Genomic DNA, 13,248 nt, shown 5'->3' on the forward strand with positions numbered 1-13,248 from the left:
AGCAAGCATCAGGAGCTGCATCGAAGAGCACCCGGGCGCCCCCTCCACGTGGTGCGTTTACAGCCGCTGTGCATCGCCACTACTTCCGCTCACTTTATCGCCCAGGAGAGGCGTCACCTTGGTGTGATGATCGGAGCAAGAGATGCATGAAGTGTCGTGATATATAGGCCAGAGTCTGTGGGGAACTGCATCTCACAGTTTTCCCTCGATTTTTTCTCTCAAGCCCTCAGTCCAGTGACATGAACACTCTGGTAGACATGCGTGACTTGTGGCTCTACTGGATATCGCTAATCGCTCGAATCGCAGTGCCTGTTGACTTGGCTCATGACCCCCGCAACTCCTACGGTTATGTTCCTACGAAGAGCGTATGCATTACCTTCATTATTCTCTTCACTCTCGCCGCTGGTATGTGCGCGTTCGACGGATGATTACAGTTTTTTTCTGATGTATCTGTTCGTGCAGTGATACATACTGCGCAAAGCTTCTACTGGCGCATGAGGTGGCTTCTACCCACTGCGGCCCTGTGCGGACTGAGCGAGGTTGTGGGCTGGTCCGCGCGCCTCTGGTCCAGCATCAATCCGCTGAACAAGAACGCATTCATAATGCAGTAAGCGCTCCTGAGCAGAACGCATGCTTGACAGTGCCTCACGCTGAGCGCAGAATGTCTGTTACGATCATGGCCCCAACTCCACTGGTCGCAGCCCTCTTCCTCTGCTTCGAGCTAATCTCTGAGCGGCTCGGTACGCAGTACGGCAGACTTCCGCCCAAGTGGTGTACGTTCTGATTGTTCCCCTGGCCGGTCACCCTGCTGATTGAGGCACCCACAGATTCGCGAATCTTCCTGGCATGTGTAGGTGTAACCTGTTCAGCATGTATCTTGTGTCTAACATTTGTTTTTATGCAGGACTTTATCTCATTGAACGCCCAAGGCATTGGCGGTGGACTCGCAGGTTCCGCAGATGGAGACCAGCATCAGCTGAACCTGGTAAGTCTCTGGTGCACACGCGTGCTGCGACAAAATGACGGACTCCGATTTCGACGATACAGGGAAGCAACATCATGCTGGGTGGCATAGTCTTTCAACTAGGTACGCTGACTGCGCCCTACGAACAACCACCTGCGCTTCTCACGCTCCGGTCCTCCCACTTATATGCGCAGCGTCGATCTCCGTCTTCGTCGCCCTCATGGTCGAGTATTTCATTCGCTACGCCGCCGACAGGCCCGTCCGCAAGTCGAAGTCGCCGTCCGCGGCGCAGTCATCGTTCGCGCTGTGCCGCGGTGCCATAGACGCCCATATGCAGCTGATGGTCCTCGGCGTTTGTCTCGATTCACTCTTTCTATTCATTCGGTCAGTGATGCCGCATGTTACCCCGGACTGCCACGGTGGCTGACTGGGATCCATCCGCCTTAGGTCGGTCTATCGCACAGTTGAGCTTGTGAATGGCTTCGACGGACCCATCATCCAGACCCAGGTTTACTTCAGTAAGTGCGCTTCAGTATCATGTACGCGCTCATCCGCTAACGATTGGTTCAGATGTTCTAGATGGGGGCATGGTAGTTCTGGCCATCTACACCCTTGCGATCCTCCATCCCGGATGGCTCCTGGCTGGTCAAAAACACCCTGCTTACGCATGTGAATCTGGGATCAAGGAGTCGGACTCTATGCATCGCAAGTCCTTGCTCATGCACAGCCACAGCCCTTACAGAGACTAAAGCTCTTTCTCTCGCCATGGGATTCTCGATGGAGACCTCGGACTCTATCCACGCGTTTTAACTCGAAAGGACGCATCCTGCAGTGGCCGGGTATCCTATCTCTACCCCCGCACATTAATGATTATTTATAATGACAAAAGAGGGAGCGACTGAAGACGTATACAGAAGGCCGAGATCTCATTCATTCGCTCTCTGATAGCACCGGGGAAGTTGCCAAGTTATGCTACTTGCCGCCTTCCGCACCTCAGTCCGACGTTACTGGTACGAACGACCGTCACCGCCGCTAGCCCAACTCGCGACTCACGCACGACGTGTCGCCCCGCTCTGGCAGTGCGCGGCGCGTGGTCTGAGATCTCGGCCTGCTCGCGGGCGTGCCTCAGTCATCATCTCAGTGGGGATTTTCCTTACTTTTCTCCGATCGGGGGGAGAATTCTCTGCCGTGATGGGAGCAGTGGAGGTCGAAAGGCAAGGGCGCCTACGGGCCGCTGTCCGGGAAGCGGTGCTGTCGGCAACTCGTCTTCTGCAACCACCAAGTGCCTGGGCCACCCTCCATTTCGCCAGATGCGCGAAATCTTGGCGAAGCTCCCAGCGGTGAAGACGGGGGGCTGCAACGCTTGTCGCAAGATGCCTGGCTCGAGAGTTGACGCTCAGTCGTCACATCCGAGACCGGCGGACTCTATAGGCGATCCACGTCACTTTTCAACGGTGGTAGGCGGAGGTGAGTAGCCCACGAGGCTGCGCAGGTAGTCCGACTGACGATGCACGTTGACAGTCACACGATTCTGACGACTGCGACGCAGGTCGAGTGACATCTGAGGGACTCGCGCAGTTCAACGCCCGCAGTCCTGGATGCCACGTTCGCCGGCAATCCTCCGCTCAACCACAAGTAACCCGTAACGGCCTGCAAATATGCACCCTCCCGAGAATGGATCGACGGCACCGTACCGTCTGCTGTCGACGACTCCCGTTTACGCCGCATCTGCGAGCGCCATCCCCAAACCCACCAGTTCTTACGTCCAGCATGTGCCGCCTTTCCCGGCTCGATGGTCTTCCGATTCCGGAACCTCCGCAGTTTCTCGCCTGCGTGCAGCTTCCTGACGGTCACCGCTTTCTGATGGGCGTCCGGGCCCCGCAGCTGCTCATACGTATGATAGGCACTCGTGGGTGCTCGACCCTCGGTATTAAAGCAGATGGGATGCGCCGGTCCCAGCCAGCTCATCAGGACTTTCTCCTCCACATCCTCTGTTGTTTGCAGTGGTTCTTCACAACTCCCGCTATGAGCTCCGAAGGTACGCACCAACCCCCATTGTTAACCTGTTAACCCATGACTCGTTCACTCACATGCCTGTCGACAGATCCTATCCAGCACGACTCCGGCGGCCATATCATCTCGCCATCTTATGGCTACTGGCCCACGCAATGGGTGTGCTACACCTTCGTCGTGCTCTTCTTCGTCACTACTCGTGAGAAATGCTCCTTGCTTGGTCTTAGATAGTTGGCTAACGGCGCACGCGTGCAGTCCTTCATCTGGGGCAGTCGATTCGATACCGTATGTGGTGGCTCCTCCCAACGGCGATGCTCGCCGGCATCGGAGAGGCCATCGGCTGGGCCGGGAGACTGTGGTCAAGTTACGATCCCCTCAACGGCAACGGCTTTCTCATTCAGTGCGTTTTTTCAACTCTAAATCCCCTTTCCTTGACTCAGACACGACGCCCGCCGCAGAATCGTGTGCACGATTATAGCCGCAACTCCGCTCGTTGGCGCACTGTTCATCACCTTCGGGCGTGTCGTCGTTTGTTTGGGCGACCAGTACAGCCGGCTGCCCTCCGCTCTCTGTTAGTAGTCGGACCTAGTAGTTCGGACGTTCTTACTGACCAGGGACGCACTCATGCAGACTCCAAGGTCTTTTTCACAATCGTGAGTAGGAATCAGTGGCGCTAATATCGGAGCAGCTCTCAAAATACGTGTGTCTTGCAGGACTTCGTGGCTCTTTTGGTTCAGTCCACTGGAGGTGGGATTGCAGCGACCGCCGGCCCTGATCACGCTAGTTCCCAGTTGGTGAGCCTGTCCGTGCCGAGGCTGGGGTCTCAAGCTAAGTTATCTCCGCAGGGTTCAAACATCATGCTGGCGGGCATCGTCTTCCAGCTGGGTAAGTCGCACCCAGAACAGGATCAGCGTCCGAGCGCTGATACCCACCTTTCAGCCTCCCTCACCGTGTTCTGTGCGCTCGTGATTGAGTACGTGTGGCGATACTACGAAGGGCGTCCTCTGCGCCCCTCGCTAGTGCGCATGTCGAGCGGCGCCTCTGGTGGCACGTCCTCCAACAAGCCTCGCATAATCAAACCCCTCAAGATGTTGCTTGTCGGGCTGTCGGCCGAGACGACCTTCTTGTACATTCGGTAAGTTGGGCGCAGGACATGTGGATGTGAGAAGGCCGACGGACTGAGCTGATTCGATGGGACAGTGCGGTATACCGGACGATCGAGCTCGCGGACGGCTTCACCGGCAAGATCATCCGGACCGAAGTGTGGTTCAGTGAGTACCATAGTCTTGACTCTTCAGACGGAGCATATGCAGACTAAACTGTGCGGCATAGACGTCTTCGATGCCGCAATGGTCGTCCTCGCCATGTACACGCTGAATGCGTGCCACCCCGGGCGGCTGCTGGGAAAGGCTGCGAAGGTCCATGAGGCTGCTATGCCGCTGGTGACCAAGAACTCGCGCCGCGTCAACACCGTGGTGTAGATTCAACTTTCGTGGACCTTGTTCATTTACCTCTCGGTGTTCGTGGACGCTCTCTTTAGTAGTTTGTGATCAGTCGCGATAGATAATGAGATTGTCGCCGGGATGGAGGCGCCAAGTTTACTGCCTCGCGCCAGGTGCGAGGATGGTGTGTTGTACGCCCGCTGCAGTCGATGACTTGAAATCGGTTGAGTGCCGCATGTCGATGGAGGAGGCATTCGTCAAATTGGTGGCCACAAACAATGCACGAAGCGCCCACAGGCTCTCGGAGGCGACCCCGAGCGCGGGCGCCTGTCGGAGGTTGGCCCATTCAGTTGGTCACCGCGCTGACGCCCCGAGCCCGCGCAGGGGCGTCTCCGCCTCATCTCCGTCAAGTGCTCACAACATTTTCCGTAACCACTCCGAGCGCCCCAGGAACAGGGCATAGCCATTGCTAGCGCACTGCGCAATCCACTATGCTCGACGCCTGCACCTCCGCATTGGCTCGGCCCATGATCCTTCTCGGCGGCGAGTCCGAGCTTCGACACCTCTGCCGTCAGGCTCTACCTACAGTACACAGCCCCCACGCCGTTCCAACCTCTCTGCACGACTTATAAGCCATCATGTCACCGACCAGATCTCTCAGACTGCCCCCGGTCTTCTCCTCCTCCCGTTCTCCGTCCTCCATCTTTCCCGCCCCAACAGCGCACCTCTTCTACAATGCGTATGTCTGCCTTCCGACCCGTTTTCAATCACGCTCGACTAATCACTCTCGCAGTTGGTGACAACACCACCAACCTCTATGGATACACCCCTTCCAAGGAATCCGGTCTCGCTTTTGTCGTCCTCTTCGGCATCACAACACGTGAGTCCTTCCTTTGACGCTCCTTCGGCGCCGTATGAACTCCAGATTGTCCAGTGCTTCATACATTCCAAGCCACGAGGGCAAAAGCGTGGTGGTTGTTCCCAACAGCGGTCATTGCAGGTGCCGCAGAGGTTGTTGGGTGGGCGGCGCGGATACAGTCCGCCTCCAACCCGTTTTCGTTCCATCCCTACATCATTCAGTCAGTCTCCTCGCCTACTCATTTCGAGTCAAATGCTGACAAATTTCCACAGAATTACTGTACTTGTCCTTGCGCCCACTCCATTTGTAGCCGCGCTCTTCATTGGCCTACGCCGTATAGTCACCCATGTCGGCCCTCAGTACAGCCGTCTCACTCCCCGGTGGTGTATGTTCATCTGCCGCGGCCCGGAAAAATCTCTGCACAACTAATTGGACTGTTGCAGACTCTCGCATCTTCCTCTCAGTAGACATCCTGTGCCTTCTCATCACCGGCGGCGGTGGAGGCCTTGCTGCGACTGGCCCCACCAACCCGAGTGCTGTTAAGACGGGCAGCGACATCATTCTCGTCGGTCTGGGGATCCAGATCTGTGCGTTCAATCCCCCGGTTCGGGATCTCACAGTTCTGACTAGCTCCTAGTCTCGCTTACCGTCTTCTGCACCCTCATGGCTGAGTTCGTCTGGCGCCGGGCGAACGAGCGGCCGTACCACAAGGAGGTTACCCGCGGCTTTCCCATGGACCGTAATGTGAAGTTCCTGTTGGCGGGCATCACCTTGAGCACGTTCTTCATATACGTCCGGTACGCGCAAGCTCTTTTTGTTACCATCGTCCTTGCTGACAAGAGTGTGCAAACACAGGTCCATCTACCGTATTATCGAATTCGCTGGCGGCTTTAACGGGAAGATCGCTCACACTGAGTGGCTTTTCAGTGAGTCGTATTCAAGCAGACTCGGGAGACTCGTTGCTAACTGCCTTGCACAGTCGTCTTCGACGGTGTCATGATCACCCTGGGCATGTTCACGCTCAACGTCTTCCACCCCGGCCGTCTGTTGAAGAAGAGCGAGGAGGGGGATTACGAGCTCACCAAGACTCGTACTCCCCGATCAGTGTAGATGTGCAGGCCAGAGGATGTTGACATGACGATCTGGGACTTTTGAGCGGACTTTCCTCTGTTTGACGATTTATAGATCTACACCTACTTGTATAACGCTAGCTTACGCCCATATCACGCTCCAATACTATCATTTGCGACCATAGTCTATCCTGGAACTTCCGACATGTCCGATGTGATTATACGTTCTCAAATTCCATGTGGTATTCGCCGCAAGGCCTCATGGCCATCTGCCATCTCGGCATACTCACAGAGCATATTTACGCTCGTTTGAAACCCAGCGGGGATTATTTGATGAAATAAAACGAGCGCAGGAGGGTGCTAGACATCTGGCCGCGATACCAAGGATACACGATACCATTCCATTTGTACACAACCGCTACCCAACCCCATGGGCGCTTCCAACAGTCATCCAGCATCCGACGTCACTGTTCTTCCATACTACATAGAAAACCTGGGTAAAGAGCTTGTGCAACGCGCGGTAGGTTGGTGGTTATGGGATGCACCTATGAACGGAGGCGCCTCATTGGGCCGTTGCTCTCAAGCCTCAGGCGCGCTCTTTGCCTTTCCCTTCACCGTACCATGACCCGCCTCACGCTCATCGTCGCGGCGACGCGGAACAATGGCATCGGCCAGAACTCACAGCTCCCATGGCGACTTTCGAAAGAGATGGCGTACTTCAAGCGCGTCACGACCGCCGCGCCGGAAGGCCACTTGAATGCGGTGGTGATGGGGAGGAACACATGGGAGAGCATCCCGCCCAAGTTCCGGCCGCTCAACCAGCGGCTCAACGTCGTGGTCAGCAGCAACGCGCAGTACGATCTGTGAGTGGGGGGCACCGCGAAAACGCAGAGAACCTCGGCGCTCAGACAAGACAAACTCCCTCAGAAAGTCGCCGGCGACGTCGTGCGTCTCGGTCCACCTGCACACGAGCTTGGAGGACGCGCTTGGCCGGCTCTCGGCGGCGGAGACGCAAGACGCACAGGTCCACCGCGCATTCGTCATCGGGGGCGCGTCGCTGTACCGCGACACGCTGGCGCTGGCGCTGTCCGCCAAATCGTTCGTCGACCGGGTGCTGCTCACGCGCATCCTCGCCCCGGCGTTCGAGGGCTGCGACGTGTTCATGCCCGACTTCGTCACGACGTCGGAGTGCGCGGAGCAGCCGTGGCACCAGGCGTCGCACGAGGAGCTGCAGGAGTGGGTCGGGTTCGAGGTCGCGGCGGGAGTGCAGGAGGAGAACGGGGTGCAGTACGAGTTCCAGATGTGGGTGAGGCAGTAGGTGCCGCCCGGCCCAGTGTGTGTATGATGATTATACGGGGATGCGAGTATACAGAGTAGTGCGGGTGGTGGGACACCGAATGGCGCGTGGGGTGGCCGAGGCTCGCTCCTCATCCTTGCCTCTGCGGGGCACGTCAACGACGCCCGTGGAGTGCGAGAGCGGGCACGGCGTACCTGCTTGTGTTTCGGGTTCTTGTTGCAGATCACGTATATCCTTCCCTTCCGCCTGACGATGCTGCAGCCGTCGCACATGACCTTGACCGAGGCGCGGACCTTCATCCCTCGCGAGAGCATCGGGATTGCTGACGCGGTAGCGCACGCATGGTGGTGGGGGTGCGGGTGAGCGTGAAGGAGGGGCACGGACGCCGCCCGGGCGCGCGCGAGCAGAGGGCGAGAGGAGGCAAGGAGGGCACGCAACATGGCGGTCGGCGAGCTGAGGATGCGGAGTCTTTCCCTCTCCTGCTGTCTGCCAGAGCCGTGGACGCCGGGGCCGGCCGGGGCCCCGGCCAGGGCCTTTCCTCTTCCAGCCAAGCCGGCCGGAGCGGACGGCATGTGATTGGTGGAAGGCACCGGGCGGTCGGCGTCTAGCGGCGACCCCATGTCGGAGATGGAGGACGGAAAGCAGGACGGCCGCGGGCAAGAGCCCAACCGCCAGCCCTTTTCCCTGCGCAGATCGTCTCTCTTCATTTCCATGCCGCTTTCAGTGCGCTAGCAAGTCGCTTCAACGTCCCCGCCCCCGATAGATGTCCTCGCAGCACCATGCGGCCGTCCACCTCGGAGGAAAGCCCGCGGTCGCCCTATTCACAGTTGCTTTGGTCGCGTTCGTGGCAGAGACCCAGCTGACGCAGGTATGTCCCTTGTTGCTGCGATTTCTATCGATGCTGAGACCCGGTTACAGTATGTCCAGACGTCTCTCGGCTTCCGACACCCCTACCTCATATTGTGAGGCTTGAGTGCATTCACACAAGTGCCAAATCGCTGAAGCACGATGCCAGCTACATCGTGCACTCTTCATTCCTATTGATGTTCCCTCTGCATGCACTATACCTCTATGCAACATCCCAGCACACCTTCGAAGCGCTCCGTGACAGTATTCTCGACGCTCTGCTGCAACACTTCTCTCCCAAGGCGGAAGGCATCACACAGGGTCCTTCCATCTTCCCCACATGGAGAATCACTCGCCTCGTCATATTCTTAACGATAGGAATGTCTGTACCCTCCCTGCTGTGGTTCGTGGCAGTCACCATGGCTCCGTGAGTGAATACCCTTGGCCCGCTATAACGCTTCGTTGAATACCTGCTCAGTGTGACAGACGTCACCGCCCTCTGGAACACCAACGCGTTCTTCGCATATATCTTCACGATCAGTTTCCTCAAGATTCAAGTCGATCCTCACCGGCTGCTGGGAGTGGTCATCGCAACCGCTGGAGCCCTCGCGGTCATCTACGGTGGTTCCACCTAGAAGCAGACAAGACGGACGCCGTCTCCGCACAGCAAGCGAGTACGACTGCTCTCATAGGCGACCTCATGACGCTCGCAGCGTCCGTCGGGTACGGTGCATACCAAGTACTCTACAAGGTCTACGCCGTGCTGCCCAACGATCCGGAGGTCCAGGCTGAGCGCCGCTACTCTCGCCTCGCTCCTTCTGCAGAGGATGCGCTGATGGACGACGATGAGGCGGCCGTGATGGAGGAAAGCAGAGCCCTCAATGACGGCATCATCCGCCCTCTCCCATTCGGCCTCTTCCCCAACCTGCTCACATCCCTTATTGGGCTGTGCACCTGCGTCCTGTTATGGGTACCTGTGCCGCTGCTGGACGCTTGGGGTGTCGTTCCCTTCGAGCTGCCACACGGGGTTCGGACGTATTTCACCATACTGTGCATCGCAATCACGGGTTCCATATTCAACGCTAGCTTCATGGTGCGCTCATGGGTCCTCTTGAGTGCTCCTTGCACAGTCCTCATTAAACCTCATTTGTAGGTTCTGTTGGGTGTCTGGGGCCCCATCGTGACATCCGTGGGCAATCTGCTCACCATCGTGCTCGTCTTCGCCTCCGACGCCGTTTTCGGCAACGCCGTGGAGACCATCACGGTCTGGAGCTTGCTGGGATGTGGATCCATCGTCCTCGCGTTCGGGATTCTGGCATATGATATGATGAAGGGAAGATAGCGGCTTCTGTCAGCGTAGGGGTGCAAGGTAACGTCCGTTTCGCCACCGATTGCCATGCAACCGCGCTGCGGCTCACACACCGCACTCTATCGCGCCACCGCCCTTCTGCCCACTGGAGGCCCTGTCATTTCGCATACAAATCGATCGCACGAGCCAAAGAGACACTCCATCTTCCGTCTCCATCGTCCATCTCCGCATTGTCGATGTCTCCTGTCCCTCATCCGGCGCGTTTCCGCACCGTGTGTCGCAGCATCTCTCCAACCGTGGTCTCGCATCAGGCCGCACTTCGCGCACATCACGTCTGTGTTCGTCGCGAGCCTACCCGGCGCGCAAAACCCGCGCACTGCGTTGCGCTGAAGGGCGCTAAACAGCAAAATGTCAAGGGCGACCGACGCGCGCGTGATACTCCGGAAGGAGACACCGGTGGAGGTCTGGGAAAGCCGTGTCAAGGATGGTTCCGTGGCCCGCCGAGGAAATCCAGGGCTCGCGTGTGGCTCGCGTCGCATGAGGTTGCCGTGATAGGGACACGCAACTGTTGGAGAGCCTCGTGCGCGCGAGAAGCAGATTTGCCTCACCGCTCACGCGGACCAGTACTGCAGTAAGTGCGAGCGTTGGAGCACGAACGCCTCGGCGGCTTCGTTGGCATCCCGGCACGCGGCTCTGCTTCTCCCTTCCAAGAAGCTCGTCCCCGGGCGGCATGAACTCTACGACTATGTTGCCGTTCGTCCCTCTCGGACGCTTGTCGGCCTCGAATTGAGCGAGCGTCGTTTGCGGTGCTTAGCGAACGATGGCGCCCTTAGGGGTCCAGCCGGGTCGCGGGCAGGGCGAGGGAGGAAGTTCCAGGATATCCGATCCCCGCAAAAACCAATAAGCGCGAGAGTTTTGGGGCGAAGAAATCAGTGAGAGAGGTGATGAAGTGAGGGTAGAGGAGGAGGTGAGGAAACGGACGGGCAGATGGGCTACAGCACAGACGAAGGGGTAACCGGGGATCCAAACGACATGGACAATCGACATAGACGAAGGGAATGGGGCACGTACGTACAGACAGACAGAGGGTGCGTGGACACAGACGTCGAGGTGGAGAGTGCAATGAGCGGCGTGTGTACACAAACGGTGATCCCTGAGAGTGGCCAACAGCACTGGAGAGAGCGAGACAACGATGACGAGGGTACGTGTTAAGTTAAGTATGGGCGGACCGACAAGTTGCCGTCCGCGCACGCGGTCGATTGGCCAGCCCTACTCCATATGTTGTGTCGACGTTCCCAGCGGGCGATGCGCGGAAGTCTATGCTCGGAGGGGGGAGGCTGGCTTTGACCACGCACGGGACGGATGTGGGTAGACACTCCGTTGGCGATTATACTCGTATAGACACCCTCCAAGCACATATATCAAAACACGATCAGGTCGTGTTGGCCATCATGCTGCGGGCAGCGACAGTGAGAACCTAGTCGACGCAAGAAGTTGACGTGACAAACCTCTTCCTCTTGGCCTTGGTCATCTCTTTTCGTAGTGCCGGTCCATCTAGAGGCTTGAGCAATTCGAACGCACAGAGGAGCTCCTCAGACACACTGCATGGGAGTGAGAAGACGGCCCTACGATGCAGCGACGGAAGGCACAAACCTCATGCATGCGCCGTAGTTATCGAACTCTGAGGGAATGCTTTCAGTAGCGCACGAGGTCGCGGACAAATTATGACTCACCTCCGCAATAGTTGGGCGCGCTAAATACGGTCACCAGAGTCCGGTCGTTCCAGAACTCGTAGCCATCCTCCACAACCATGTGTGCTCGGCAGATGAGGTCCATGTCATACCGCAAGAGGAAGTCGTTGATGACGGCCTTTCCGAAACAATAGCTGACTCCGCGTTCGTTGTCTTCCCAGTCCACTGCGGTATCCGAAGGGTCTGACCATAGCAGATCGTTCAGGAGGCCGTAGTCGGGGACGTCTGTTGGTCGCTGTATCCGTTTGATTTCCTCCATAGAGTGCAGAGAGGGCGAAAGTCCGCCGTGCACGCAGAAGATCTTCGACGCGACGATGGCGGCAATGGGGAGACAGTTGAAGACGTCAATGAATGTCTTCCAGGTCTTCAGGTTACACCTGCGCTTGCATTCGTCGTAGAAGCCGTACACTGGACGTGTAAGACGGAGAGACGCCGGGGTGTGTAGACAGGAGACGTACCTCTGGTGACATTTGCGCACTCGTGGTTACCTCGGAGGAGGAAAAAGTTCTCGGGGTACTTGATCTTGTAACAAAGGAGAAGGAGGATGGTCTCAAGACTTTGCTTCCCTCGATCCACGTAGTCGCCTAGGAACAGGTAGTTCGCCGCCGGCGGGAATCCGCACATCTCGAACAGGCGGATAAGGTCGGAATACTGCCCATGTACGTCGCCAACGATCTTCACGGGTGGTGAAAGCTCAATGAGCGTCGGTTGGCTGAGAAACACTTCACGGGCAGCCTGGCAAATTGCGACGATCTCTGCGTTCTTGAGACAGAGCGACTTGCTCACTTTGCCCGTGTACCCGACATCCAACAACCGCTGGATCATGTCATCGATGTCCAGCTGTTTCACAGCATCCTTCCCGTTCGCCTTGTTCGTGACGCTCGACGGTTCGTTGATAGAGAAGCTGTTCGTCGACCCGGGGGTGGGATAACCTGGAGAGGTGGAAAGTATGGTATGGGTGATAGGAATATCGAGGGGAGCAGGTTTGCCATGAGCCAGGGGAGATGATGTGACCGATGGACTCTTGCCTGAGTTGTCGGCGAGGCCGTCATTAGGAGAACTGCTCGGAGAGCCGGGGGGTCTTGAACCACTCCCGTTTGGGACGACCGCCCCGCCCTCGGGGTTTGTGATCGTCATGGCAGGTGTCGATGGCGTCGCAAGGACATCGTGGCCATTCCCGTTGGCTGCGTGGTCCTTGGAGCCCGTCGCGCGGGAGAGGCTGGCGGCGGACGTATCGTTGGAGTCGGCGCTCGGGGCATCAGGAGCTCCAGCGTCGGTACTGCCCTCCTTATCCTTGTCTTTGCTGCCCTTCTTCGACTTCTTGGACTGCTGCTGTCCCATCGGGAGGTTTCCTGGACCGCTCGAGGGCGACGAAGGCTGAGGTGACTGAGACCTGGACTTCGAGAGTCGAGAGGTGAACACGGAGAGGAGTGTTGGCGCCAGCTTGACAGAGAGTGGGGGTTAGGTGGGGAAAGGAATGGTGGACGGGGTATGGGGCGTCGTAAGAACGTGAAGATATGGTACACTAACACCAGGACAGAGTGAGGGGGAGGACGGCAAGTAGGGCGGTGGTGGACGCCAGAGCCAGCGTTCCTCGACTCGGCCCAACCGTCGGGACGCCCTCATCCTTGTTTGGCAACTGTTTGGTCCTCCGCTCCCCCGCCACCCGCGGCTTGGCACTCCCTCCGCCATGGCCT

The 13,248-nt window shown here is 57.8% G+C and overlaps 7 protein-coding genes across 7 annotated transcripts; 5 read left to right on the forward strand and 2 right to left on the reverse strand.

Moving 5' to 3' along the window:
- Positions 1-239: 239 nt before the first annotated feature.
- Positions 240-1,713, forward strand: BXZ73DRAFT_96828 (RTA1-domain-containing protein; the record flags this gene model as incomplete). Its single annotated transcript, XM_048027173.1, has 9 exons — positions 240-405; positions 463-607; positions 661-773; positions 828-850; positions 905-985; positions 1,048-1,087; positions 1,159-1,348; positions 1,412-1,482; positions 1,535-1,713. 9 exons carry the CDS (start codon positions 240-242, stop codon positions 1,711-1,713), a joined length of 1,008 nt encoding a protein of 335 aa, XP_047882700.1.
- A 1,276-nt stretch (positions 1,714-2,989) lies between these two features.
- On the forward strand, positions 2,990-4,458 carry BXZ73DRAFT_96829 (RTA1-domain-containing protein; the record flags this gene model as incomplete). The annotated part of the gene is made up of 10 exons (XM_048027174.1): positions 2,990-3,002; positions 3,069-3,176; positions 3,233-3,377; positions 3,436-3,548; positions 3,608-3,630; positions 3,691-3,771; positions 3,823-3,862; positions 3,917-4,112; positions 4,178-4,248; positions 4,310-4,458. The coding sequence occupies 10 exons, from the start codon at positions 2,990-2,992 to the stop codon at positions 4,456-4,458; spliced, it is 939 nt and encodes a 312-aa protein (XP_047882701.1).
- Positions 4,459-5,154: 696 nt separating this feature from the next.
- Positions 5,155-6,388, forward strand: BXZ73DRAFT_87264 (RTA1 like protein; the record flags this gene model as incomplete). Its single annotated transcript, XM_048024494.1, has 7 exons — positions 5,155-5,299; positions 5,354-5,498; positions 5,551-5,663; positions 5,722-5,865; positions 5,916-6,075; positions 6,134-6,204; positions 6,258-6,388. The coding sequence occupies 7 exons, from the start codon at positions 5,155-5,157 to the stop codon at positions 6,386-6,388; spliced, it is 909 nt and encodes a 302-aa protein (XP_047882702.1).
- Positions 6,389-6,969: 581 nt separating this feature from the next.
- BXZ73DRAFT_39609 (dihydrofolate reductase) lies at positions 6,970-7,666 on the forward strand (the record flags this gene model as incomplete). The annotated part of the gene is made up of 2 exons (XM_048018413.1): positions 6,970-7,211; positions 7,276-7,666. 2 exons carry the CDS (start codon positions 6,970-6,972, stop codon positions 7,664-7,666), a joined length of 633 nt encoding a protein of 210 aa, XP_047882703.1.
- Positions 7,667-7,839: 173 nt separating this feature from the next.
- Positions 7,840-8,085, reverse strand: BXZ73DRAFT_39751 (ribosomal protein L36-domain-containing protein; the record flags this gene model as incomplete). The annotated part of the gene is made up of 1 exon (XM_048018447.1): positions 7,840-8,085. A coding segment is annotated over one exon (246 nt), but the record flags the coding sequence as incomplete, so codon positions are not given.
- A 323-nt stretch (positions 8,086-8,408) lies between these two features.
- BXZ73DRAFT_39969 (uncharacterized protein) lies at positions 8,409-9,833 on the forward strand (the record flags this gene model as incomplete). The annotated part of the gene is given in 6 exon segments (XM_048018482.1): positions 8,409-8,513; positions 8,564-8,607; positions 8,661-8,918; positions 8,970-9,115; positions 9,127-9,584; positions 9,645-9,833. 6 exon segments carry the CDS (start codon positions 8,409-8,411, stop codon positions 9,831-9,833), a joined length of 1,200 nt encoding a protein of 399 aa, XP_047882705.1.
- A 1,399-nt stretch (positions 9,834-11,232) lies between these two features.
- On the reverse strand, positions 11,233-12,892 carry BXZ73DRAFT_96834 (phosphoprotein phosphatase PPZ; the record flags this gene model as incomplete). Its single annotated transcript, XM_048027176.1, has 5 exons — positions 11,233-11,254; positions 11,309-11,401; positions 11,454-11,481; positions 11,534-11,959; positions 12,010-12,892. The coding sequence occupies 5 exons, from the start codon at positions 12,890-12,892 to the stop codon at positions 11,233-11,235; spliced, it is 1,452 nt and encodes a 483-aa protein (XP_047882706.1).
- Positions 12,893-13,248: the final 356 nt, after the last annotated feature.

The sequence above is a fragment of the Epithele typhae genome, assembly GCF_022376455.1.
Source record: "Epithele typhae strain CBS 203.58 chromosome Unknown BXZ73scaffold_3, whole genome shotgun sequence".
Lineage (NCBI taxonomy): Eukaryota > Fungi > Basidiomycota > Agaricomycetes > Polyporales > Epitheliaceae > Epithele > Epithele typhae.